At 42.1% G+C, this 24,130-nt stretch overlaps 2 protein-coding genes across 9 annotated transcripts in view; one reads left to right on the top strand and one right to left on the bottom strand.

The window, feature by feature from the left end:
• Positions 1-2,332: 2,332 nt before the first annotated feature.
• Positions 2,333-9,765, top strand: FAM217A (family with sequence similarity 217 member A). Its single transcript, XM_055323242.1, has 6 exons — positions 2,333-2,395; positions 4,555-4,639; positions 4,801-4,814; positions 5,442-5,516; positions 5,604-5,671; positions 8,550-9,765. Exons 1-6 carry the CDS (start codon positions 2,333-2,335, stop codon positions 9,763-9,765), a joined length of 1,521 nt encoding a protein of 506 aa, XP_055179217.1.
• Positions 9,766-13,751: 3,986 nt separating this feature from the next.
• PRPF4B (pre-mRNA processing factor 4B) overlaps positions 13,752-24,130 on the bottom strand; it is a 37,932-nt gene continuing 27,553 nt past the window's right edge. Inside the window, exons 12-18 of one of the 8 annotated variants that reach the window (XR_008664091.1) lie at positions 21,926-22,040; positions 21,187-21,338; positions 19,698-19,784; positions 17,654-18,396; positions 17,101-17,146; positions 15,661-16,578; positions 13,752-13,926 (exon numbers count right to left, since the gene is read on the bottom strand). Coding sequence is in view for 1 of the 8 variants with exons in the window: in XM_055322619.1 (XP_055178594.1) it covers positions 18,193-18,396; positions 19,698-19,784; positions 21,187-21,338; positions 21,926-22,040 (558 nt within the window). In the remaining 7 variants the exon portion in view is untranslated. Of the gene's footprint in view, positions 13,927-15,660; positions 16,579-16,895; positions 18,397-19,697; positions 19,785-21,186; positions 21,339-21,670; positions 21,833-21,925; positions 22,041-24,130 lie in introns of those variants that run through there. The other 7 variants (XR_008664089.1, XR_008664087.1, XR_008664086.1 and 4 more) reach the window with 7 other exon arrangements.

Below are 24,130 nucleotides of genomic sequence, written 5' to 3' on the forward strand. Positions count from 1 at the left end.
ACTGATGTGGCCCAACCAGGGGTGGGCTTGCCCTCGGCTGGGGAGCCTTCCGTCTTCTATTCTGGCTGTTTCACTATTCTATACCCCAAGCGCAGCCAACTGTCTGCGGCTCTGCAGGTGATAGCCCCGCTGGTTAGGTCCCCTGCGGACCGGGCCCCCGCCTCGCTGCCACAGGTGCTTGCAGGGCTCTCATCCCAGGGTCAGCGTCGGGGACAGGGTTCGGCCACAGTCAAGGGAAGGCCGCGGATGGAAGGCCGTGGAAGCAGGACCCCAGCCCTGACCCCAGCCCCCTGCCTCACTGCTGCGGGTGCTCCCAGTGCTCTCAGCCCGGGATCAGGGTCGGGGTCAGGGTTAGGCCGTGGTCAAGGGAAGGCCGCGGAGGGAAGGCCGCGGAAGAAGGGCCGCGGAAAGAGAACTGCAGCCCTGACCCCAGCCCCCGCCTCACTGCCGCAGGTGCTCCCAGTGCTCTCAGCCCGGGGTCAGGGTCGGGCGCAGGGTTAGGCCGTGGTCAAGGGAAGGCCGCGGAGGGAAGGCCGCGGAAGAAGGGCCGCGGAAAGAGAACTGCAGCCCTGACCCCAGCCCCCGCCTCGCTGCCGCAGGTGCTCCCAGTGCTCTCAGCCCGGGGTCAGGGTTGGGGTCAGGGTCAGGCCGCGGCCCGAGGGAAGGCCGCGGAGGGAAGGCCGCGGAAGAAGGGCCGCGGAAAGAGAACTGCAGCCCCGACCCCAGCCCCCCGCCTCACTGCCGCAGGTGCTCCCAGTGCTCTCAGCCCCGGGTCAGGGTCGGGCGCAGGGTTAGGCCGCGGCCCGAGGGAAGGCCGCGGAAGGAGGGCCGCAGCCCTGACCCCTGCCCGCTGAGCCCCCGGACGCCCCCCACCCCCCGCGATGGCCGAGCGCGCCGGGCCGCCCCCGGGGAGGCTCGAAGGGGGGGCGCGGGGGCTCCCGGCCCGGCTCCGCGCCCTGCCCCCGAGGCGCCGGCCGAGCCCGGACGACCTGTGGCCGCGGTGGAACCGGGGGGCGTCCTTGGGGTCGCTGCCCCCGCCCCGGCCGGCCCCCGTGGTGCGCAGGCCGCCCGCCGCCCTGGGGCCCGTGCTCCCGGCCGCCCGCCGCCCGCTGCCCTCCCTGTCCTCCCGCCGCAGGAAGCCCGAGGCCGCGGGGGCGCCCGCCCAGCCGTTCGCGCCGCCTGCGGAGGGGCCCGGGGCTCGGGGCGGCGGCCGCGGAGACGACGGCGAGGACCACACGTGGGCCTGCGGCGCCCTGGGGTAAGAGGGGGCCCCTGCACCTGCGCTCCCGGCGGGGGGGGGGGCGGCCGAGCTACAGATTCCGGGGTCCCCCGGCGCAGCGGGGCTCCCCTCCCGCCCCGGCCGCGGCCTCCCCGGGGGGCGCCCAGCCCTGCCCCTTGGCCCCGCGGCCTCCCAGCAGCCCGCGCCCCTCCTCCCTTCCCGCCCCAGGGCCTGGCATCCACAGGTGACCAGTACCCCCCCTTTTTATTGCTATTCTATTTATTTATCCACGAGACACAGACACAGAGAGGCAGAGACACAGAGGAGGGAGAAGCAAGCCCCATGCAGGGACCCCGAGGCGGGACGCGATCCCGGGACTCCGGGGTCACGCCCTGGGCCCAAGGCAGCCCTGGATCAGTACCTCTTGATCCAAAACTTCCCTGAACCGTATTTTCTACAGATTTCTTCAGGGCACACCTCTCCCCCCAGGAGCCCATACACTGTAAAGGAGTCACGGATACTCTGGCTCCGCGGGGCTGTCCTGCGTGACTCTTTCCAGAGAGTCCTGCGTTGACCCGCAGCCCATCCTACCTGTTAGCCGGGGACTCCCTGATGCTCCGGCCTCACACAGGTGCCCGGAGAGTTAGTGTTTGGGCCTCTGGGCCGTCGGTGTCCCCAGCCCGCGCCCCAGGTGCTGTTCTGCCCCCAGGTCAGGCCCGTTTTCACACCCCGGGAGCTGGTGTGAATGATGAAAAGCAGACATCATGGGCCTGGTTTCTAAGTTCCAGAGAATTGGTCATGTTGGTTCTAATCTGCATTTCACTTCTTTGATAGTGTCTCCGTCCCCCCCCCCCCCACACACGGCCTTAGTATCCTAAGCTTCTGTGGGTCAGGCCCTCCAGTTTGCCTTTGTGGGAGCTTTGGGGCGCCTTGGGCCTTGTGGGGCCCATCTCCACCGTGCGGGCCTGGCCCTCGCAGCCCCCCTGCCCCAAGCACCTTGGGACCTCTGGGTGCAGAGCCAGGCTCCGGCTTTTCAGCGGCCCCTGAGACACCTTACCCGCCGTGTGCCTGTCCCACCACCTGTGTAGGATTCTAAGGAAACAGAGGAGCAAAATGGGGAGAAGAAGCAGTGAGAGCGGCGGCAGCAGCCCTGGCGCCCCCGACACCCCTCCCCAGGTAGGGCGGTGCTACCCTGGGCGGCTGGGCGCCCTCACCCCAGCTGAGCTCCCCCCACCCTGCCCCAATCCCTGCACCCAGTGTCCTCGTGGCGCATTGGGAAGAGCCAGTGGGCCGTCTTTCTGCTTCTTTTAACAAAGGGAAAAGTCAGCCAGCAGCTCCCCAAAGCTCCAACGCGGTTCTTGCAGCAGCTGGATTTGGGGAGAGGCCGTGCCTGGCTCCTCGGGCCGCGCCCACCTTTCCTCATTCCCTCACACGCACCCTGGGAAGACAGGGTAAGGGGGTGGGCTGTGGGCAGCAGCAGTTCCCAGGACCTCCAGGGGGGCCACAGCACGCCTTCCCAGTTGACCCAGTTCTTGCTGTGTGACCTCAGCTGCGGTTTCCCTTCACTGTGTCCCCCCAAGAATCTTCCCGCCACAAGCTGTTTTGCCCATTAGGGGACTAGGATCCCAGAGCTGAAAGAAGCCTAATCCTCTGTCAGGGAGGTTTTTAAAAATCCAAATAACTGAGACTCACCTTCATCCCCATGGAGTCAGAACTTGTCATTCCTCCCCCCTCCCAAGAATCATTATTTTTAAAAGATGTATTTAATTTAGGGAGAGAGCTCATGCACCTGTGTGCAGGGGAGGGGCAGGCGGAGAGAGTCTCAAGCAGACTCCTCACCTGGGACTTGATCCCATGACCTTAAGATCATGACCTGAGCCAAAATCAAGAGTCAGATGCTTAACCGACTGAGCCACCCAGGCGCCCCTCCAGTGTTTTATGTATGTATGTATGTATGTATGTATGGGATTTAAAAAAAAGATTTTATTTATTCATTCATTCATGAGAGACACAGAGAGAAGCAGAGACACAGGCAGAGGGAGCAGCAGGCTCCTTGTGGGACTCGATCCTGGGACCCCGGGGTCACACCCTGAGCGGAAGGCAGATGCTCAACCCCTGAGCCACCCAAGGCGTCCCTCAAGTATTATTTTTAAAACACTCCCTAGGTGAGGCTCATGCAGAGACTGGCCATAAGTCCATGTTGTCTGGGGGAGCAGGGAATTCACCTCCAGAGAAGATGACCTGCAGCCGCCCTTCCGATGTTCAACTACCCTTCCCACCAGGGGATAGTTTTCTCATGGGCCGGTTATGTCCTCATACTATCCTCAAGCTTAACCTGCTTAATCTCCCTGTTCCTCCTTTCGTTTGGGGTGATACCTAACATTTTAGTTGTGTATTGCTTAGAGTTTAATTTACAAAGGATTTTCTCTTTTGAGATAGAAAACAAACTGAGTTCACTCCTTAAAAATTACTTTAAAAAAAATGAACTCCTCACCTCTTCACGTTCCCTATTACAGGGTAGATTGCTACAGTCCTCTCCTGTACACGCCCCACATTTCCTTCCCACAGCACCCAGCACGTGCCTGGAACATAAATAGTACATATTAGGGCCTTTCCCTATTCATTTTTTGGCTTGCTTTTGAACATTTCCAAAGTGGTTTTCAACATCCGGAGTCTAGAATGAGTAGCGGACTGGTCAGTGTTGAGTACAATGTGCAGATTAGAGAATTTTCATTGGCGGATGGAAAGATTTCATAGGCTATCAGATGTGGTGCTCAGATACAGAAAACTTGGTGAATGTGCCATTGTGCGCCAGGCACACACTGAACTGGATATTTTTATTATAGTATTTTTTTAAGATTTTTTTTTTTAATTCATGAGAGACAGAGAGAGAGAGAGAGAGGCAGAGACACAGGCAGAGGGAGCAGGCTCCATGCAGGGAGCTCGATGTGGGACTCGATCCCGGGTCTCCAGGATCCCACACTGGGCTGAAGGCGGCACTAACCGCTGAGCCACCCGGGCTGCCCTATTTTATTATAGTTTTAAAATCAATTTTGAAAACCTGTGTGTCTTTACCTTTAATAAAATAAGAACGAAACCATAAGTTAATGTAAAAGCCTTTCTATCTCCTACTAGGTGTTACCAAGCTGGTAATAGTTTGAAAAGAGAACAGTGCATGCTTCTCAAAAATGCTGTTAGTGTCCTTATAAGAGGGAGAATGGGTCATGAAACTTTATGCCTTTCTCACACTTTAGCCACAGACATGAAAAATTATGTACTTGAGCTTTTAAAGTGTTCTTAATGTTAAGTTTATCCTAAAACAAATATTGTTTTAGAACTTGTCTCACTGGAATTTGGATTCGGAAGTACCTGCTCCTGAAAATAAAAATCTCCCACCTGGAAAGGATAGTGCAGCAGGTGGTAAGAAATCCTAGACGTGTGTATTTATATTTATACATGTTGCAAATCTATATTCATATTTATGATATCAATGGCCACTCATATTGAAGGGGGTTTGTTTTTAATACAACCAGTTTTGTGTAACTATTAATTGTCGTTTTTTTCCATACACATTCTTTCAGGCAAAATTAACAAGGTAAGGATAAATGTTTGGTTTTAAATCGTTCACAAAACATTATTTTAAAACTATACGTTCATTAAAAAATTTTTTCTTTCTTTAAAAATTTCAATTTCATTTCTGTAGAGTTCTTCAAACAAGTCAAAGCTTTTTCTGTTCTGCAGGGCTGCAAACTGGTCATTAAGTTAATATATATTTTATCATATATTTTGCTCAGTGTGCCAGTACCAGAAGTGGAAACTAACGTTGCGTGACTATAGTGTTTTGTAGTCACTACCAAAGGAGAAGTAGTCTCAGCTCTTAAGATATACTGAAGCCGTTAAAATAGTTACTATTTTGTTTTGAAGTAGTGAGGAAATTAATCTTTCATCTACTTTTTTTGGATCGAAATATAAAACACTTAACTGTTGGTAAAATAAAGTTAATCTTAATGATATTCGAAGCTCATTAGTTAACACTCCTGGTATTTGTAAGAGATTATGCTAAGTTGCTGCTGAAGTCAGTAAAAACAAATGATATCTGTATGTATAAAAGGGAGTATTTTATGACTTTATATTTCTTGGTTAGTACAAGAACTGTATATTCTTAGAACAATAACAGGAAATAGGGATGAATTGTGTTTAAAAGTCTTCTGCTGCTTTATAGAACCATTTGGAAATTCCAATAGATCAACTGATGCTAGAACTTAATTCGTCAGAGCATGCTCACAAAAGAACGCAGGTGAGATTTTATTCATCATACCCAAAGCATTTTTCTTGAAAATGCATGCAGTTACTAAGATGTTGTCCGTGGTTTTTCTGTTATCAGAATAGTAAACAAGGGATGTTTCAGTTATGGAGTTATCCTCTTAACGAAGGAAGTACCATGGAGAACAGGTGAGAGAATATTGATTTTCATAAACCCCTAAATTAATGAAATACACTTAAATACATGAGTTAAAAAAATACTACAAAAAGATACACGCGAGTTTACTCATCTGAAATACCAGGAGAGGGATCCCTGGGTGGCGCAGTGGTTTGGCGCCTGCCTTTGGCCCAGGGCGCGATCCTGGAGACCCGGGATCGAATCCCACATCGGGCTCCCGGTGCATGGAGCCTGCTTCTCCCTCTGCCTATGTCACTGCCTCTCTCTCTCTCTCTCTCTCTCTCTCTCTCTGTGACTATCCTAAGTAAATAAAAATTAAAAAAAAAAAAAAGAAATACCAGGAGAAAAAAACAACCGGAAGAAAAAGTATTGTGTGCCACTTGTGGCAAATTATGGAAGCTCACCCTAAAACAGGAAGTGGCTGGCATACACTGAGGGCATCACTGGAATGTGAAGAATTCAGAGTTTCCTGTGCCCTTACAAGGAGAGTTTACGTGGGTAGAGTTGGAGCTTCCTGCTGAAGGGAAAAAGAAGTGTAACAGAAAAATCATTGTGCGTCGGGTAGGGATGATTTCTGTCCCTTGCATATGTGAATTCATTTAACCACCACAACGATCCTATAAGGCACTGTTGTCAGCATCCCTCTTTTACAGATGAGGACACGGAGTCAGGGTGACAAGGTATGTGACTTGCCCAAAGTCATGCAATGAGTGGATGGAAGAACCAGGCTCATGCAGTATATTGCTTCTCAGACCTTGTGTGGGTTTGATTTCTTAGTTTTTGGTTCTTAAACTTTGGTGCGTGTTAGAACCAGCTCGAACGCTTCTTACAAACAACCACAGGTTACTGCTACGTGGGGATGACATTTATTCAACACCGCGTCACTTTTACACACAGGATGTTGTTTGATGGAGCTCCTGAATCTGAACTAGAGAATTAGTTCCTCAGTTTCGTGCCCACTTTTGACAGTAGGGTGGCTCGCTGGATAGTAGCCGACTCCCCGGCTTCCCGGCTCCCCATCAGAGGGCCTTACGTCTGTGAGGCTCCCAGTAAAACTCACCTGATGCTGAAGTTTGAGGCGTGAATCCAAGAAGTGCTATGGGGACCATAAGGACTAGTGTCCTAAAGGAACGTCAGTGTGAGGGGCATAGGAAAGCCACCTTCATTAGAAAGATCTCCCCTGGGAACAAGGATTTCAAGGTAAGAGGTCAAACGAAATGAATGGAGTTTTATCACACTAACAGGGAGCAAACATAAACTGAGTCAGGAGCGGTGCAGTGGCTAGGATTACGAACCACGGTCCCACCACTCAGCTCCACCACTTAGTAGATGTGCGACCTTAACCACTCTGTGCCTCAGTTTCCTTACTCATAAAAGGTAGAAAGTAAAAGTGCCTATCTACGGGGTTGTTGTGAGGACTGAACAGTATGATGTGTTTGATAGGCATTAGTCACTACTACCGGGGAAGCCTACGTATGTTGCAGAGTTAGAAGTCATGTCAATGAAATATCCTAGGACTGAGATTTTTCTCCTCAGTAGCCATCAAGAAGCCCAGAGCATAAAATCAGTATCTTTCATCTAATGTTTTACATTTTGCGAAGTACGCTCATGTAATTGTCCTGCTTCTCAGCCCACCCCAAGGTCGGTACGATCATTACCATTCTGCTCACTGGTGGCAAAGGGGTTCAAACCTAGGTCCTCACGACCAGATTTCATGGTCTTTTCAATAAACAACATGGACTGTGTCTATTATCAATTGTAGGTTTAAAGTGACTTCCTTGTGGTTTTACAAAGTTTACAAGTTAGTTTAATATTTAGCTAAATCAATACATTTTTACTATTTTCTACAGAAATGAAAGTATTTTTCAATATCCTTTACTTTGTTGTGTTTAAACTGGCATGAGGGGCAGGCCGGGTGGGTCAGCGGTTTAGCACCACCTTCAGCCCAGAGCCTGATCCTGGAGACCCGGGATCGAGTCCCATGTCGGGCTCCCTGCATGGAGCCTGCTTCTCCCTCTGCCTGTATCTCAGCTTCTCTCTCTCCTTGTGTCTCTCTCTCATTAATATTTAAAAAAAAAACCTGGAATGAAAGGAAGCAAGAAGATAATGAGACTGTATATGTCAATTAATGCTTCAACTCTTCCAATGTCAATACTTCAAAAAGCTTGAAAAAAAATAAAATAAAAACCAGACTATAAACTCAGTATTCTATGGCATGGCTCTTTTGCAGTTTTCATTCTAATACACTACCTAGGAGCATTACTCATGAAATAAAAGAACACCATCGGATGAAAATTACTATGGGATAATTTTTTTTAATTGTATAGTTTTTTGTTTTTTTTTTTTACTATGAAATAATTTTTGGTAATCATTGTTTCTGCTTCTTTTTATGTTAGCATGACTTTTTAAAACCACAACAGCTAAAGTAGAAGGACTTCTTGAGAAACCTAATTATATCCTTAGAGTTTCCTTTTATCCAATACTGGGTGCATAAACATTTCACTATAATTTCACTTTGAGTTGGAGAGCCCGCTTCTCAGATGTCATCACTGCACGTACGATATTAATAACAGGCAAACATATAATTAGCCATTGTTAACCGGTGGCCACTCATAGATGCAGCCGGCCATTTGTGGGTATGATGACCTGGTCACCTGGGCATGCACGAAGGGATGTCCAGATAATATTCTAATCTATATTTTTTTAAAAATGTATATAGTTGTATATAATCGAGCATATTTAGAAATGAACATACATCTGTTACAGATACACAGAGGCCGTTGGAAACTAAATGTTAACCAGACTGATAATTTTGCTTACTGATTACCATTTTAACAGCATTTTAAGTCTAGTCAACAAACCATTCATTAATTAAATCATTTTTTAAAGGGATTTCAAAAAGTCTGCAGTGGAAACTGGCTTTAATGTAACCAATAATCCCCTGAGGCTCTTCACTCTGAACCACTCACTGACAAGTGCTTCAGTCGATAAGCAAGTTGATCCTTACCCAGGACTACAGATGCCGTCAGGTCTCTGCTGGCCCTATGCCGATGGAGACTTCTTTAAGGACAGAAATGAGCCTTATATTAATTTATGTTCAACTGCAGAAAACAATAGTGGTGAATCTTTATGTGCCCCAAACTGGAACTTGAAATATGGAAACAGCAGTGTGGAAGAAAACTTAACAGACGAAAGTGATTTATCTGAAAATGAAAAAGCAAACAATAGTTTGCTCAGCTATTTTAAAAAGATGGACCTGAACTTAAAGCCAGAAACAATAGTAAATGTTGAGGAATCTTTCACAGAGGAACCAAGTGAAGTATTTCCATATCCCGATTTTCTCCCTTCTCCTTTCAATACCCTGGACTTGCACAAATTAGCCCTCTCAAAATCTGAAACTTGGAAAGCGACAGTGGAACCTCCAGAAAGCTCTGTTGAACATTTGATCACTCGTTTACTGGAAATGGAAAGATTACAACATCTGACTATACAAAAAGAGAGGCCCAGACTACAAACTACCTTCTGTGCTCCTGCAGCTACTGAACGACCTTTCTCCTCCAAAGCTATCCCCAAAATGAGACAGCTCAAACTTTCGGACTCTCTGAGTCTTCAGACGACTTGTGTCAATAAAAGTCGTGAAAAAAGAAAAAGCACTTGTGGATCTTGCAAGCTTGAACAAAATGCTTCAAAATGGAATGGGAGTAATGCCGGCAAATGCAAATGGACTTCCAAACCACCATCTCTCAAAAGTTCATCCACCACCAAACAATTGGTTGCAACTTGTGATGACATTAGGAACCTCAAAAGCTCCATTTTAAATCCATGCCAAGAACTCTCAACCAAGGCCACTACTTCCCAGACAGCCCAATCATTGGTTAAAATGGTCGCAACCAGATGTCTGCCACCAAGGTCTCCGATCCCAGTTTCAGCTATACCTCTGTCTTTTCCCGAAAATCAGAGAGAAGAAATTAAGGCACCAAGGACCAAAAAGAAACCTTATCAAAAAAACATTGAATTAAACAAACCACTCTATATTCAGAAGTTAAACTGTTTATCACCTTCCTTTACAGCTAAGGATAAGTGTTCACCCATTGACCAAAAATAACTTTTCTCCTCCTCTTCTCAACGTGAGCAAGTCTTATTTCCAAGAAGCTTGGCTAAAACATAGCTCATCATTCTGAGATGCAGGTATTACAGCATGAAGAACTTGATGTGATGTGGAGTGGAACTCGTGAAAAGCACTGCTGAGATGTCTAATGTATAAATCCAAGGGCTTCCATACTGACATACTTGGCAATCTTTTGCATGTTGTGTTCCAAAGGATTGTTTCACTTAGTAAATCAGTCAAAAGAGTATTCTTTTGTTGTGATTGTTTCCCAGAATTCCATCATCAATAAATGCTGTAATCGACTTACTGCTGGTATATTTTTGTGTTCTGTGACAGTCTTAAGAGTGCAGTTACCTCTAGTAGGGACTTGCTCTTTGGGTTTTCCTGTTCTGGTGGTATCTCTTTTTCTTTACTATTTCTAAAACCCCCTTAGTCTATCACTTTGACCTATTTAGTTGACCATTAACAGCTAAAATACTTGATTTTGTTGAATTAACATGCAAGATCCTCTAGATCCTCCCATGAATCTTTAAATTTTTTTCCTTTCCCAGGTCCTTTGTCACATACATGAAAGCTAGATCAGTTCTCCCGGGACCTAAAGAGAGCTGTAGGCATGAAACAACCCTCTTCCACTCAGACCTAACAGTTTTCAGAATGTCAAAGGAAAAATAAGAAAAGGTTGCTGTCCACATAGCAGCCAGAGTCTATTGTTAATGGCACTTTCCCCCTGAAGTTCTTTGTTGCTGGAAGTCTTAGCCCTGGTTACTTCATATGCAAACAGTTAAGGCCTCTTTTTCTCTTTCTTTTTTGTATATTTTTTTTTATTGAAGTTCGATTTGCACCAAGGCTTCTTAACTCATTAAAAAGAAGTGTGTGTGTGTGTGTGTGTGTGTGTGTGTGTGTGTGTGTGTGTGGAAGGGAGAGGGTGTGAAACAAACCAGTTGAGTCGGGGCTCTGGTGCAGGCCCGCGCGCACAGAATCTGAGAGTGGGGCTCAGGGATCCGCATGATAAACCTCCTGCGTGATTTTTAATGCAGGGGGTTCTTGGATCACATTTTGAAAGATATTGTAAAGGACAAACTTGATGTAAAATGCACAGCTCAGTTTGGATGTTTGGAGGCGAGAGGATAGTATGCTTTGGTTTTTAGTGGATGATTGGCGAATTCAAATGAGTTTTCCTTAAACATTAAAAAAAAAAAAAAGACGAAAACTTCAAGCACTGCCCAAAGGAAAATGAGAAGTAAAAGGCTATCCCCACTCCCAGCCACCTGCCAAGGCATGGTCAGTATTAAATTTCGTGGATCATCCCCCCCTTCCCTCCCCCCCCCCCATCCCAGCAAGATGAAATATTCCAGATAGGGACGGAGCAGATGAATTAAAGGATGATTCAAGTCCCTGTTGAAGAGAGCAACTGCGGCTTCAGTTTCTTCTATTTTTAGTAAAAGAATAAGGCTCAAAGAGTTCTTAGAAGCAGAGGATAGAGAGAATGCTTAGTTTTTAGGTTAATTTCAAAGAATTTTCTGGAACCATACCAACACAATAGAAAATAAATGTAACTGTTCGGGACCTTATCATAGGACAGGATTTTACCTCCACCCCACAGCTGGTGTCACCATCCACAGAAACAGAGAATAGGTCACAGAACAGAATGGGCTTCTGGCTCACCACTGGTCTCCACCACCAGCCACCCTTACTCCCCTCAAAGTTCTCATGGAATCTTGAGCCTCATTCGGCAACCCTCATCCCTTCTCGTTTCTACCTTCTTTACCTGCTTGGATTTTACCCACTCACCGTCAGGGTTGTAATGATGTAATTTCCACCTGTGAAAACATCAGGAAAGGGGACATGCCTGTTCCACTGTACCCCGAACAACCATCGGCCGGCATTGGAGGCGCCCTTCAAAGTATTTGATTAAGGAAGGGGCTTGGCCCGGCCTGGAGGACAGTTAGGGGACACGGCAGCTATGAGCACTGGCCGCACAGCCAGACGGAGTTTGAACCCAGGCTCTGTCACTTGACAGCTCCGCACTAAGGCAGGCCCCTTAAGCTCAGTTCTTCACTTTCCTAATGGGTAAGGTGAGTAGAGCATCTTTTATCTCACAGAATCATGTGAGGATCAAGTGGCTGGCAAGTTAAAAAACTGATGAGGGAAACTAGGAGTGACACAGAAGGGCCACACTGAATGGAAGGAGCTGCCTCGGCACTGGAGTTAACAACTCAGATGATGAAGGTCCTGCTTCTCGCGAGGCCAGTACCAGGCATCCGGTACATGGTAGGGGGTAGTGAAGACACAATCCCGTTTTCAAGAAGACCCAGAGTGGGAGTGGACATGGGAGACGGCAAACAGGAGCTGGGGAGTATTTTAGAGGTAGAGGTAATAAAGGACCAGCAATTATGAGAAACGGATCCTTGGTACTCAAGGACTGAGGGGTGGGAGGAGATGGATTCTAGGCTTTGAGGTCTGAGAGGTAGGTAGGCCAAATTCTAACTGGAAGGATAACCAGGCTACTTTATTTAGGATGCCATTAGACCCAAGAAAAAGGAGCTACTGAAAAAAACCTATCAGAGTTTTCAATTAGTCCCAATTGTTTTAAATGTAACTATGTAAAATATGCATTAGCAGCAATGCTGACTTCAATGAGGCAAAGGTACTCATTTTAACATGATCATTAGGAAAAATAGTTGAATTTTTTTGTCTGAGCCCCTAAAATGAGGACAGAAGAGGCACATACATCGCAAGTAGACATAGCCATCTTAAGTTCATCTTGTGAAATGATGGGAGTAAAATAGGCAATATTTGGCTAAGAGAAAAACTGACCATTGGGCAAGCGGGAGCAAACTCGAAAGACTTGGCTATTTTTCAAACCCGTTCCAAGCCAACTTCCACCACTATCCTTGAAGAAACACTTGGTAGCTTCTAGCAGACACACACAAGCTGAAGTAATTCTATTTAGGCAATTCGAGTTGAATTTGGCTTCCTGGCTTGCTCATAAATTCCCCATGTTTTGGCTCTCCGGTATGGGCGCTTTTTCTTAGCTTTTTTTTGGATCTTAACCGTGGCAGATTCTTACTCATCAGTGAAAAAACATGTAAGAAAGTTCTCTTGAAAGCGTGCCATACCCCCTCCCAAACCCAATGCACCCAGCATACTACTTTCCCTAATAAAACACAAGAGCTCATGACCCTCGTCAGTTGCTTTAGACAGAGGAATACATAGTTCTCAAACCTCCGCTGGCCCACGTAGAAAACTGCAGCCAGGGCCTTGGCAAGGCGGCTGGCCAGAGCCACTGCCATTATGGCCCATTTCTTACAAAAACCAGGGCTCAACCACGAGGTGGAGAAGGTAGCATCTGCTAGGTCAGGTGTGCCCCACATAGCCAGACACTCTGGCCCTGCATCCTCCAGTCCCACTTTGTGTGTTAAGATTCATTCAATCTCCTGGCCCTTCTTAATGCTTTACATTTTAAGCTGAGGACATTTCCTTAAAAGGAAATGAGGAGTGGAGAGACGAAGGATACAGTCCAGTATTTGTCAGGCTTCCCCATCTGCAATGGACCAACTGGTTTACATCATTACAGCAAAGGGAGTCATCTCATTATTTATGTTTCTATTAGCATAATCAAATCAGAAATATATGTAACAAGAACACAAATACCATACCCTTTGGTGTGTTCTGCATGGAGTTGCTGGGAAGTATTTTAGGGTCTGTAAGGAAGATCATACCAAGTCGGCCGTTTCCTCTACACCTTTCCCCTTCACGGGTACTCACAATGCACATCAGGTATCTTCTGAGGAACTTTTAACACAAATACCTAAACTTTAACCTGGCAGCTGGCAGTCCTATTTGGGCACAGAATACCTTTCAAAGGACATCTATGAACACCAGTGAAATAGCATCTAAGAAACTTTAGGTAGGAAATGATGTTTTTAACTTAAAACTAAACATATACCAAACTACAACAAAGGAAGAATCAGGAGACAGTATGGTAACAAGAGGAATATTTTATTAGTTTTCCCAATTGGAAAACATTGGTGCTAAAATTCAAGTTACAATTCAAATGATACCATGATTAACTGGGATACATATTGAGTATTTTCAGAGACCAGCTTCCATATCTTGATCACTAAATGGAAAGATTCTTCAGAACAGTCCCTTACCCTACATACAGAAGGAGAAAAAAAAATTAAAGATGCCATGATGATATCTATCAAACTGGAAAACATTTTAAAAGTCAATTTAGCATACATTATTGACATGTAAAAAAAAAACACAAATGAATTTGTACCGAACATTTCCATAAGGAAGAAATGCCATCTAAAAAGATGATAAAACTCATGTTGAATACAGACTTGAACTAGGATACTACTACAAGAAACACTTTATGAAGCCCAGTTTCTAATCAGGTCATCATAACTAATGAAAGGAAATTATTCGAGTTTCTACTTTTTTCCTATCTCCAACATTTAAAAGGGCATTCTTTAACTACTTCTGTGATTCTGGTTTCATTTCAGAGATTCTATTTCTACCTAGCCAGCTAGCGTTACAAAATGATAAAGAACACAGAAGGAATGCAAATATGAAACAGATCTGAGAACATTACATTTCTCTGCCTCTATCACATACCATGAAACATATACATTTTTTGTATTGTAGAAATGTCCTGAGTATTTGTTTTGGAGGAAAAGGTAATTATTATAATGGAAAAAAAATTACAATACCTTAAAAAACAGTTATTTTGAAAGTAGTAGAGTGGAATGAGTTATACATTGGGGAATAAACAGGATGCTATTAATAAGGACTTAAGGGTGAATATAAATACTGGGAAGGTCTTTAAAATTTAAGACAAGATGCTTCCCTTCCTTCAAAACTTTGATACCTCATTCAACCTGATTTCTGATACCTTCAAGTATAAGGTCCATCTAAAGAATGGGGTCTACAGTGTATCTGCTTTCCGGATCTCATCCCCCAGCTACAGAAAGAACTATGTTTTTGAGGATTATGTCCTAAGATTTAGGAACCCTGACGTCTGACAATCACATGGTATTTTTGCTCAGATGTGTATTAAACAAATGCTTTATCAGAGATTAACTTGTTTGAAAACTATACAGCTACTCTGAAATATGAATGCAGGATAAAGATAATTCACTAAATTAGGACCATCATCTAACAGAGGTCTTACAAAGTTCCAAATTTCTGCCTCAGAAAATTACTAATTCTAATAAAATCACGTATATGTATGTAAAGAATGTTTACAGGGTTCCCTTCCAGTAGACAAATCTAGGAATGCTAAATTCGGGAACAAAGATCTACTCTCACTTATGAAGAAAAACTGACAGAGGTTCTATATATTTTGTCTATCTTAAGACCATGACTGGACCACTTGTAAAAAAGTTATTAAAAGGGAAAGTTGGGAAATAGAGTATTAAAGGAGTTTGGTAACACTGTTCTTAAAATTCCACTTTCTATTCTTTTGCATCTGCAAAGGAGGTAAGATACCTAAAGCTAAAGACTACTTTTTGATGTATGTGATCTTGGTGGTTTTTCTCACAACCCCTAGGAACCAATTTTGATGGCCATGTGTTCTGTGGAATCTCACCATTCAAGAGTCTTTCATAGTATCACTAAATCTGACCACAGTGTTTATTTGGGGGGGGTGTGTGGGTACGGAGGGGAGAGAGTGGGAAGCAGGGAGAGGAAGGAAGCATGATAAAACAAGCACTTTACAGATGAACACAACAGCACTACTACTCTAAGTGCCAAACATTAACAAAACCCAAATCATAATGCTGAAAACTAAAAAAATTAGACAAAAATTAAATGGGAGGATTCTTTTTTTTTTCTTTCTTTCTTTTTTTTTTTTTTTAAATTTTAAATCTTTTATAGGACAGAAACCTTAGCTCATGTCTTCTGGCTGTCATCATCTTCCACTGAACTGCACCTAAAACACAAAGAACAAGTAACAAGCAACTTTGTTTTTTAAAGAATAGGTTAATAGTTTTGAAGGCATAAGATGAACTGTTTCTAGTGGAAGTTAACTTATTAAATAATTACATAAAATGAAGCCATGAAAATCACCAGAAGCATCAAAATGTTAACTATTTTGAGTGCAAATAACTACAAAAGACTCGAATATGCAGCATATTATCACCAAAATAAAGTAAGTCATGGTGGGAAAATCACTACCCATTTTATTTTGTTAAGGTAGACAAGCTGCACCTGTGATGCCTTATTTAAAAGGCATCACTCTACCTGAAGATGGAAACCACCTTTAATTTATTTTAGTAAGTCTAAACCATGAAGAGACGGGGTGTAGATTCAAAGTTGGCTTATTATATCATCTATCACCTTCCTGGCTGTAGTTCATTTCATGTCTTTAAATGGAGCAAAACCCACCAGAAGAATGCTGCTATTCTGATTTTCCATTCTTGAATGCACCAAAATGTGCATGCTTGTTGTAATTAGGTGCCTGGGTGAATAAAAAAATCCCATTTACAATTTAAAAATATTATTTAAACCCCCAAAATCTGGTTATTTTCCACAATGCTCAGGAAGACAAGCATTATATTTTACCACCCAAACAGAAAAGATGTACATACATTTCTGAAAAGTCTCTCCTACCATGTTAAAAATACGAATTCCTTTGTGTTGCAAACCCCAGCTGATTTACATGATTTTGTTTTAAATTGTTGCTAAATGTTTATCTACACATGCTGTCAGAAATAACCTTGTTAAGAAGGTGAAGCTGGTGTCTCAGCAAATCAGACCCCTTGGAGAAGGCGGTGAGTGGCCTGTGCCCCGTTTTCCTTTTCTCTTTCCGCACCATCAAAAGGAAAAGTGAGAAAATAGCAGAAACATTAGTTAAATCCTGAATTACACCCCGTAACCTACAGGAATTATCTCACTACACTGAAAACTGACAATACTTGTAGGATTTTTTTTTTTTTTTGACGAAATAAGTTAGGATCCTGATTATTACTAAAATGATTAACTTGTGGCTAGGCTTAATCTTTAACAAATAATTCTTTTAAAGACTTAAAGGAAGAAACGAAAGGTTGCTTTTTAACTATTTATGGTTTACCTGACTTACCAGCACTGAAGACAAAAACTTTTAAAAATGGCTACAAATGCCTTGTTCACAAAAGACTTTATTATCTAGTGATGCATACTGAGAACATACAGAAATCTGCATGGTCCACTTCACATGCAGGAGAACAATCTTCACTTTACAATAAGTGAGTGTCAACTGTTTTATGCAATAGACAACACTTTAAAGTCACATTCTTAAAGAAAAGCTTCATTTACAAAAGAAATAAAAGGTAAAGAAGCAATTACCGCTTTTAAAAAGCAGCTGCTTTGTTCAAGAGTGGAAGGTTTATGCCTGTATTGAAAGACAACATGATCACAAATAATGAAAACAATGAACAAATGAAAAACACTTTTACCATAAAGCAGTACACTTTCAAAATGACATACAAATAGTTAAAAATTTCATTATGTTGTCTTAACTTTTAAATATGAGGACTTTCAGAATTAGGCCTCAACATGTGTAATTAGTAAAGGAAAACTATGCCTTGTTTCTACGTCACTACGAACTGTATTTAACAAAATGTATATAAAGTCTATAGCAAGTTGATTTAAAAAATTAAAGTTAATAAGAAACAGTACACTGAAGGCGCTCTATCCATCAAGCGCATACTCTTCCAATTTTAAATGTGATGAACAGAACAGAAACTGTAACTATGCCACAGTTGCAATGCCAAAAAATAAAAAAGATCAGTTATCACACATGCAGGGAATTCCGCCACAAAGCTAATATCCCTCATTTGTCAACTGTTCCAATAAAATAACATCTTAAAACACCAGTGATGTTGATGGTTTAGCTTACCTTCAGTGTACTGAATGTTGTACACAACCTGCTTTAAAAGAGGAGACCATCCCTGCAGGCAGGCTCAAGAAGGAACAGACCCCTTTCGGCACTGACTACACCAAGGGCATGCTGCTGTGGCCTGCACACACACACCTAGGAAAACGTGAATATAAACAGCATTTATGCTGGCCATTTTATCTGAAGACCAATATGAAGCCAAGTTTGCTAAAAATAAATCAACCACCCAGTATTACTACTCATTTTATAACAGATGCTTTTTGTCTTTTATGTGAACTGCAACCATATACATTAGCACTGTAATTTTGTGCAGTCTTGGCAATTAAAACAGTTCTACAGTGAAATTTCACATAAGACACAAAACAGATTAACTAACATTTCTAAAAGAAATATCACCCTTGGTGTTAATTCAAATATATCATGCTTCCTCAAATTTGCTGGAGAAATATTTATAAGTTTATATACATTAATAAACTGCTGTGAAATTTCTTCAGTCTTTGTATTTAATTACTCAAACCCTTGGAGCTTCTTCATCTCGTTTAAATTTTTTCCTGGATGAAGGCATGCTGTAGGGCCTGGTTGATGCTAATTCGTTTAGCTGGGTCCAACATTAGGATCTGGTCCAACAAGTCCTTTAGCTGGTGTACTTTTTTACGCTGGTCTTCAGGAAGTCGCTGGCACCCAATCAAGTCAGCCAATAGGTCCTTGGTTGGATTAATGGTGCTCATGACAGTAACTTTCTCCTAAAAATAATTTTTAAAAATGTGTATGTCTACATGAGTTACTAAGTATATGTACCTTAAACCAGACTGCTTGGTCTATCAGAACTTTTAATACATTGGTATATATAAATATATCATCATCTACTCATTTAAAACTTCCCCATGGCTTCCTCTGTTCTCTACATCTTTTTAAGAAGCAACCAAAAAACCTGAATGGAAAAAAAAAAAAAAAAAACAAAAACCAACCCCAAGGTAGCTATGATAGTTTCAAAAAAAAAAAAACACACTGTTAATTTGGTAAAAAGATCAAAATGCTAACAGAAAGGAAGTCTATGAAAATCAACACACAGTTAAGTAATTAATAATAATTAACAGCAAACACTTGCTATTTGAACTGTCCTTTCCCTACCTTAAAGTGGTAACAGGAGGACATGGAAATGTTACGTGCTCTGACAAAGTTAGGAATAGACAATATAATTGGGACAAAAACAGAAAAGTCCTTACTTCAACCTGGAGGTTTTGCAAAGCCTCTTACAGAATGTGTATTTCCCCTGAGGCTTGAAGCTAGATCAACTTTTTTTAGGGGATGAGGAAGTAGAGGTGGCAAATAAGGTCAGGATGGTCTGTAAGCAGAGAGGTCTGACACAGCATGCCCTTCAGCTAACTGCCAGATGTGGAATGGTAGGGTTTACAGAGTACCTACCATGAGGGGTTGCAAACTGCTGAAGATGGCAGAGTTCCATCAGAGAGGAACCCAATGAAGAGATTTTTTTAATTTTTTATTTATTTATGGTAGACACACACACACACACACACACACAGAGAGAGAAAGAGAGAGAGACACATAGGCAGAGGGAGAAGCAGGCTCCATGCAGCGGGAGCCCAACGTGGGATTCGATCCCGGGTCTCCAGGATTGCGCCCTGGGCCAAAGGCAGGCGCCAAACCGCTGCGCCACCCAGGGATCCCTCAATGAAGAGATTTTAAGCAGGGAGAATAACATGATCAGATTTGTTTTTAAAAAGTTCACTCTGGCAAGCAGTACAGAAGCTGGATGGGAGGCCAGAGAAAGAATGATCCAAAGAACAGAGGAAGAGAGTCTAAATAGGACCTATAATAAAAATAGACTCATTATCCTAGACAAACATTTTTAAATCCTTTCCTCTTTCTCATAGCCTGATTGTGTTTGATTCAGGAATTGGCCAACAGCAAAAGGAATTATTTTTAGTGTTTTAAATGTTCACAGCTCCTAGTACCACCCAGTATTTAGTTCATTCACAAATAAGACAATCATTTCACGTAAGGACAGTTAAAAGAGACTTACCCTCTCTGTTACTTTATCAACTTCTATATACATGAAGTTGAGATTTTGATCAAAATGTTGGTCTTTGAATACGCCTTTCCGAATCATCTGGCAATAAAGCAAAACAAAACTTGGGTCTTGAACTATTATGAAATAGTCTGGCCTACCAACAACTTAACACATAACGAGTCACAATTAAGACTTATTTTGTCTCTCTGGGTTTGTCTTCTCATTTAGGAATCTTTTAGATTCCTTGCTCTAGAGAGTTTAACATCTTTGAAAAGGCTAATATAAATGCTGTGCCTAAAACTACTTAATAACTTGAAATTGTATTTTCCAAGGCAGTGACTTAAATCAACTATACCATCACACTGTGCTTTCACTATTCAAAACTGAGGCTTAAAAAAAAACAAAAACAAAACAAAACAAAAAACTGAGGCTTAAACAAAGACAAAATCATTTGTTCTCAGATAGGAAAAATATAACACATTAGGGGCCTTTTCTCCTGGCAGTTTAAGAAACCCAGTGACGCTTTAAAAATTAAGTTCCAACAGCCCTGAAAAGATACAGGTCAGACCTCATTAAAACAAATACCAACGTTAACTAATTTCTGTGTAAATTATTCTAAACAAGTGCAACATGATTGAATTTGGACAGTACCTAAAAAACATAATGGCTTCTGACCTACTTTGGGAAAAATCTGTAAACTCCCAGAAGCTCAGCAAATTAAGCTGAAGTCATCGGAAATCTAACATACAGCCCTCAGACAAGTTAATAAGTGCCTAAAATTTCTGCTTCAATTCTGAAACTAATTATTGCAGCTGAAGCATTAAGGGCAAGTTTTATGTTAGAAGGACGTCAATTTCAAGTGAGTTTTTCTTGGTACCTTCCTTTCCCAAATAACTTCCAATCTTTAATAAGCTGATTGCCATCAAGTTCCTTTTCCAATATTCACCCGTCATTCTCTGGCAACTGAGCCCTTCTTCACATCTGAACTAACCTGACCTGCATCTTTTTTCATTCCACCTCTCAAGCATGTTTGGTGCTGTTACCAATAACGGTGTGCTCCCAAGGCTGCTTCTCTGCCCATCATTAAAGGATAATAAATGGAACAAGGGAAGAACAAAGATATGAAACAGTCATATATACATGTATGGTTGCTTAACAAATTTATGCTCATCAATCTCTCTTCCTCAATTCCAATTCTATTCTGTAGGCCCCTACTCTTCTGCTTAAAAGAGTAAAGAAAAGCAAAGAGAGACATTAGAGGGGAACAGGAAAATGGAGCTCTCTTATTCACTTCTGATAGCTCTTTGCTGACTAGAACCACTACCTTTAGTAGCAGAAATGAAAAAGAGCTAAGGAATCACAGTAGCCATATAGCTGCCTTTCTGAAATGGTTTTATAGCTACTAGTGAGTGTGATGAGTGCCAGTAATGCATTGGTCTACAGTAAACTATTGCTAAGACGTTAAAAAAAATAATAATAAAAACTCACATTAATGCCCTACCTTATTTGGCATCTTTCCTTTGAGATCCATGGCGAGCTTCAACATATGGTTATTGGTTTTGCCAGGAAATAAAATTTTTCCAGTGTAGAGCTCATATAAGGTACAACCTACAGACCACATATCTATACCATAATCATAGCTTTTACCTATAACTGAAAACAAAATGGAAGTTTTAATACATGATGATAGTAACAATCCACTATTTACTTTCATTAATAGGGGATTAATTTAGCTTGGCTTACATAACTGCAATCTTAATACCTCACTTTGGCATTAGCTTCATGTTTTTTTTTCCCCACTAATTCTTAACTTAAAATCTTAGAAAATGAGGGAATGCAGAAGGAATTGAAAGGGGGGCAGGGGGCAGAGGGAAGTGTGTATTTCTTTTATTTCACCTTTGGTGGAGGTGCTAACCAGCCTCAACCAAGGCACAGGAAGAGCAAAAACAAAGGTCCCATACAATCCATAAATTTGATAATCAGACCTTGAGTAATCAAGAGCAGTCTTCTAAAGCCGAAGATTTTCCACAACTGTTTTGCTACTCTTGCCAGACATGATCAAGACTCCTGTCACAACTACCACCATTCCACCTGAGGAGGATGAACTTGCTACGGTTCCCTTCCTCATCAATGACCTCGTGCAGCTGCTGAAGTGCGATGGAAAACAGTACTTAGACATTAAATATGCTGTTTCCACTGCATATGATGGCCCAGGTCAAAGAACATTTGAAGAAACTTACTGATTTCAGGAGCACGATAAAATCTACTGACAAGATAAGGTGTTATGTCATTATCCGCAACATGTGAAGCCGACCCAAAATCGCAGAGCTTTAAAATAGTTTTTGATTCATTAACCTGCAAAACAGTTTATCATGGAAGTTTAATTCATGTCCAAAATAATTATGACAAGTAATCAGATAAAAATAACTGGCTTTGAGAAGTTACTTCCAATACTGAAAACAAAGTTACTCATTTTAAAATTCCTTTTCTAATTATGTAATAAGTCAATTTCCTAATTATAAAAAAATTAAAAGCTATTAAATATTTGATTACAATGAGTAAAAAAAAAAAACTTTTTTCATTGAAGAAATATGGGCTAATACCAAGGACATTTAATTTTAACCAATGCTACTTAGAAAAGGGAGAGGTATAGTAAGAGAAAAATCTCACTGAAGCAAAGCATCTTCTAAAAATCCCCAGAATACCTGAATCAAGTCGAGTTACTATTTAAAGGAACATGAAGACAATTCATTAATAAGGATCAGATTTAGGTTAACTTTCAAGTGACTGTAGTTAACTTTCAGTTGCCAGAAAATTATGACAGCAATGAAAGCAGAGGATGATTCAGATTAAATCTGGACAAAAACAGAATAAGAACATTCTTCATCCGAAGCGGCTAGACCATCCCATATTTAGCAATCACTTCAAGTCTAAAAAGTATCAAATCCCCTAAATATAAAGAAGGTATTAGTCAAGAAAATGTTAAATATATTTGGCACAACTGATAAACACGAACTCTATATTAGTTATTTGTTTCTTTTTTCCTTTGTAAATACTTCAACATACACAGTAACAGTGACATCTGCTGAGAAAGGCTGGAGTTGCTCCCATGGCTGCTGCCACTCATGAGTCAGAAGCATGTTCAGGTCTAACAAGTGAAGATAATTCATATTCCAGAGTCCCTTCCCCCCTTCAAAAGAGACACACACAAATTCCGAGTTGGGACTTGAACTTGGCCTACAGTTCCCACCCCAAAGAAACATAACACTTTAAATAAACTAGGCACTTTCTATTGGGACACCAGAAAGTGGTGTCAGTGTTACAGATTGGCCCATTAAAGAGGATATCCACAGAATTAAGCTAATAACGGAAATGATTATTTTTCACTGACAATTTTTAAATGAGAAATTATCAGTTGAACTCCTGGACTGGCTAAGACGCCTTAAATAATCACAGGATACCCACACTTATCTGCACTCTCCAGTTTGGCTATACAACCTCCATGAGAAACATGGAACTCCTACCACACTGATGGCTGAAATGCTGGGCTAAAAGGTTTGGATTTTCATTCATAAACAACTCCCTCTGGTTTCTGATGTCTACCTCATCGTTCTCAGGAAGGAGAGAAAACCTGAAATGTCTGAAGTCCATGTGTAAACTACCAGAGTAGCATTAACTCAAAGAAAATGAAGTTTTAAAAACAAGAGCTCCTAAGATACTGGCAAATGTCTTAACTTCTATGGTGGTTACACAGACGTTCACTGCATAATTACCTTTAAATTTTACATATTTTATACAGTCTTCGGTACAGATGGTGTATTTCACAATTTAAAAGAAACAAATGGAGATAAACATTAACTTTGAAGTTGACTAGACAGGTCTATAATTCATTTATTTCACTGTAATTACTTAGCTTCTCTAATCCCAGGTTATATTAGATGTGCAATACATTGTAAAGTCAAACAAAATCTATTATGATGAAGGTCTCATTATTAATGTGGTAGTCTGGAAAGAAATATTTTAAGATACTAAAAAAGAAGAAAGCTCTGAACTAACAGCAAAGTTATTGATGAGGAGTCCTTAACAAACTTTAATGGGATCATAATCTTTTAAAAGCATAGAATGTTATCAGCAGACAAGCTAGGAATTCACCAAGTTGTGAACACATCCCCAACGTTGAATACTTCAGTATGGGGTGAAGAAATGGGGCCAGGGAAGGAAGTAGTACGTGTACACTCACCGCTTCCTAATGAGGATGTATTACTTCTAAATTAAAAAAACCAAAAACAAAAAACCAAACAAAAAAAACACACAAACCATGTGAAAGCTGTGTATTACCACACCAGAAGTCTCTACTAGGGAGGTAAGATTATGAAAAGGGATGCCTTTCAACCTTAATCACAACCGAGCTCTGCTGTGTTTGGGCTCCTCCTGGGCACCTATAA

The sequence above is a fragment of the Nyctereutes procyonoides genome, unplaced genomic scaffold, assembly GCF_905146905.1.
Source record: "Nyctereutes procyonoides isolate TBG_1078 unplaced genomic scaffold, NYPRO_anot_genome, whole genome shotgun sequence".
NCBI classification, from domain to species: Eukaryota; Metazoa; Chordata; class Mammalia; order Carnivora; family Canidae; genus Nyctereutes; species Nyctereutes procyonoides.

Excerpts from the sequence above, each read along its gene's own strand:
- FAM217A (XM_055323242.1), top strand. The coding sequence starts at position 2,333 with ATGGGGAGAAGAAGCAGTGAGAGCGGCGGCAGCAGCCCTGGCGCCCCC. Across the intron at positions 2,396-4,554 it reads CCCCCGACACCCCTCCCCAG|AACTTGTCTCACTGGAATTT; the intron begins GTAGGGCGGTGC and ends ATATTGTTTTAG. Across the intron at positions 5,517-5,603 it reads ATGCTCACAAAAGAACGCAG|AATAGTAAACAAGGGATGTT; the intron begins GTGAGATTTTAT and ends TTCTGTTATCAG.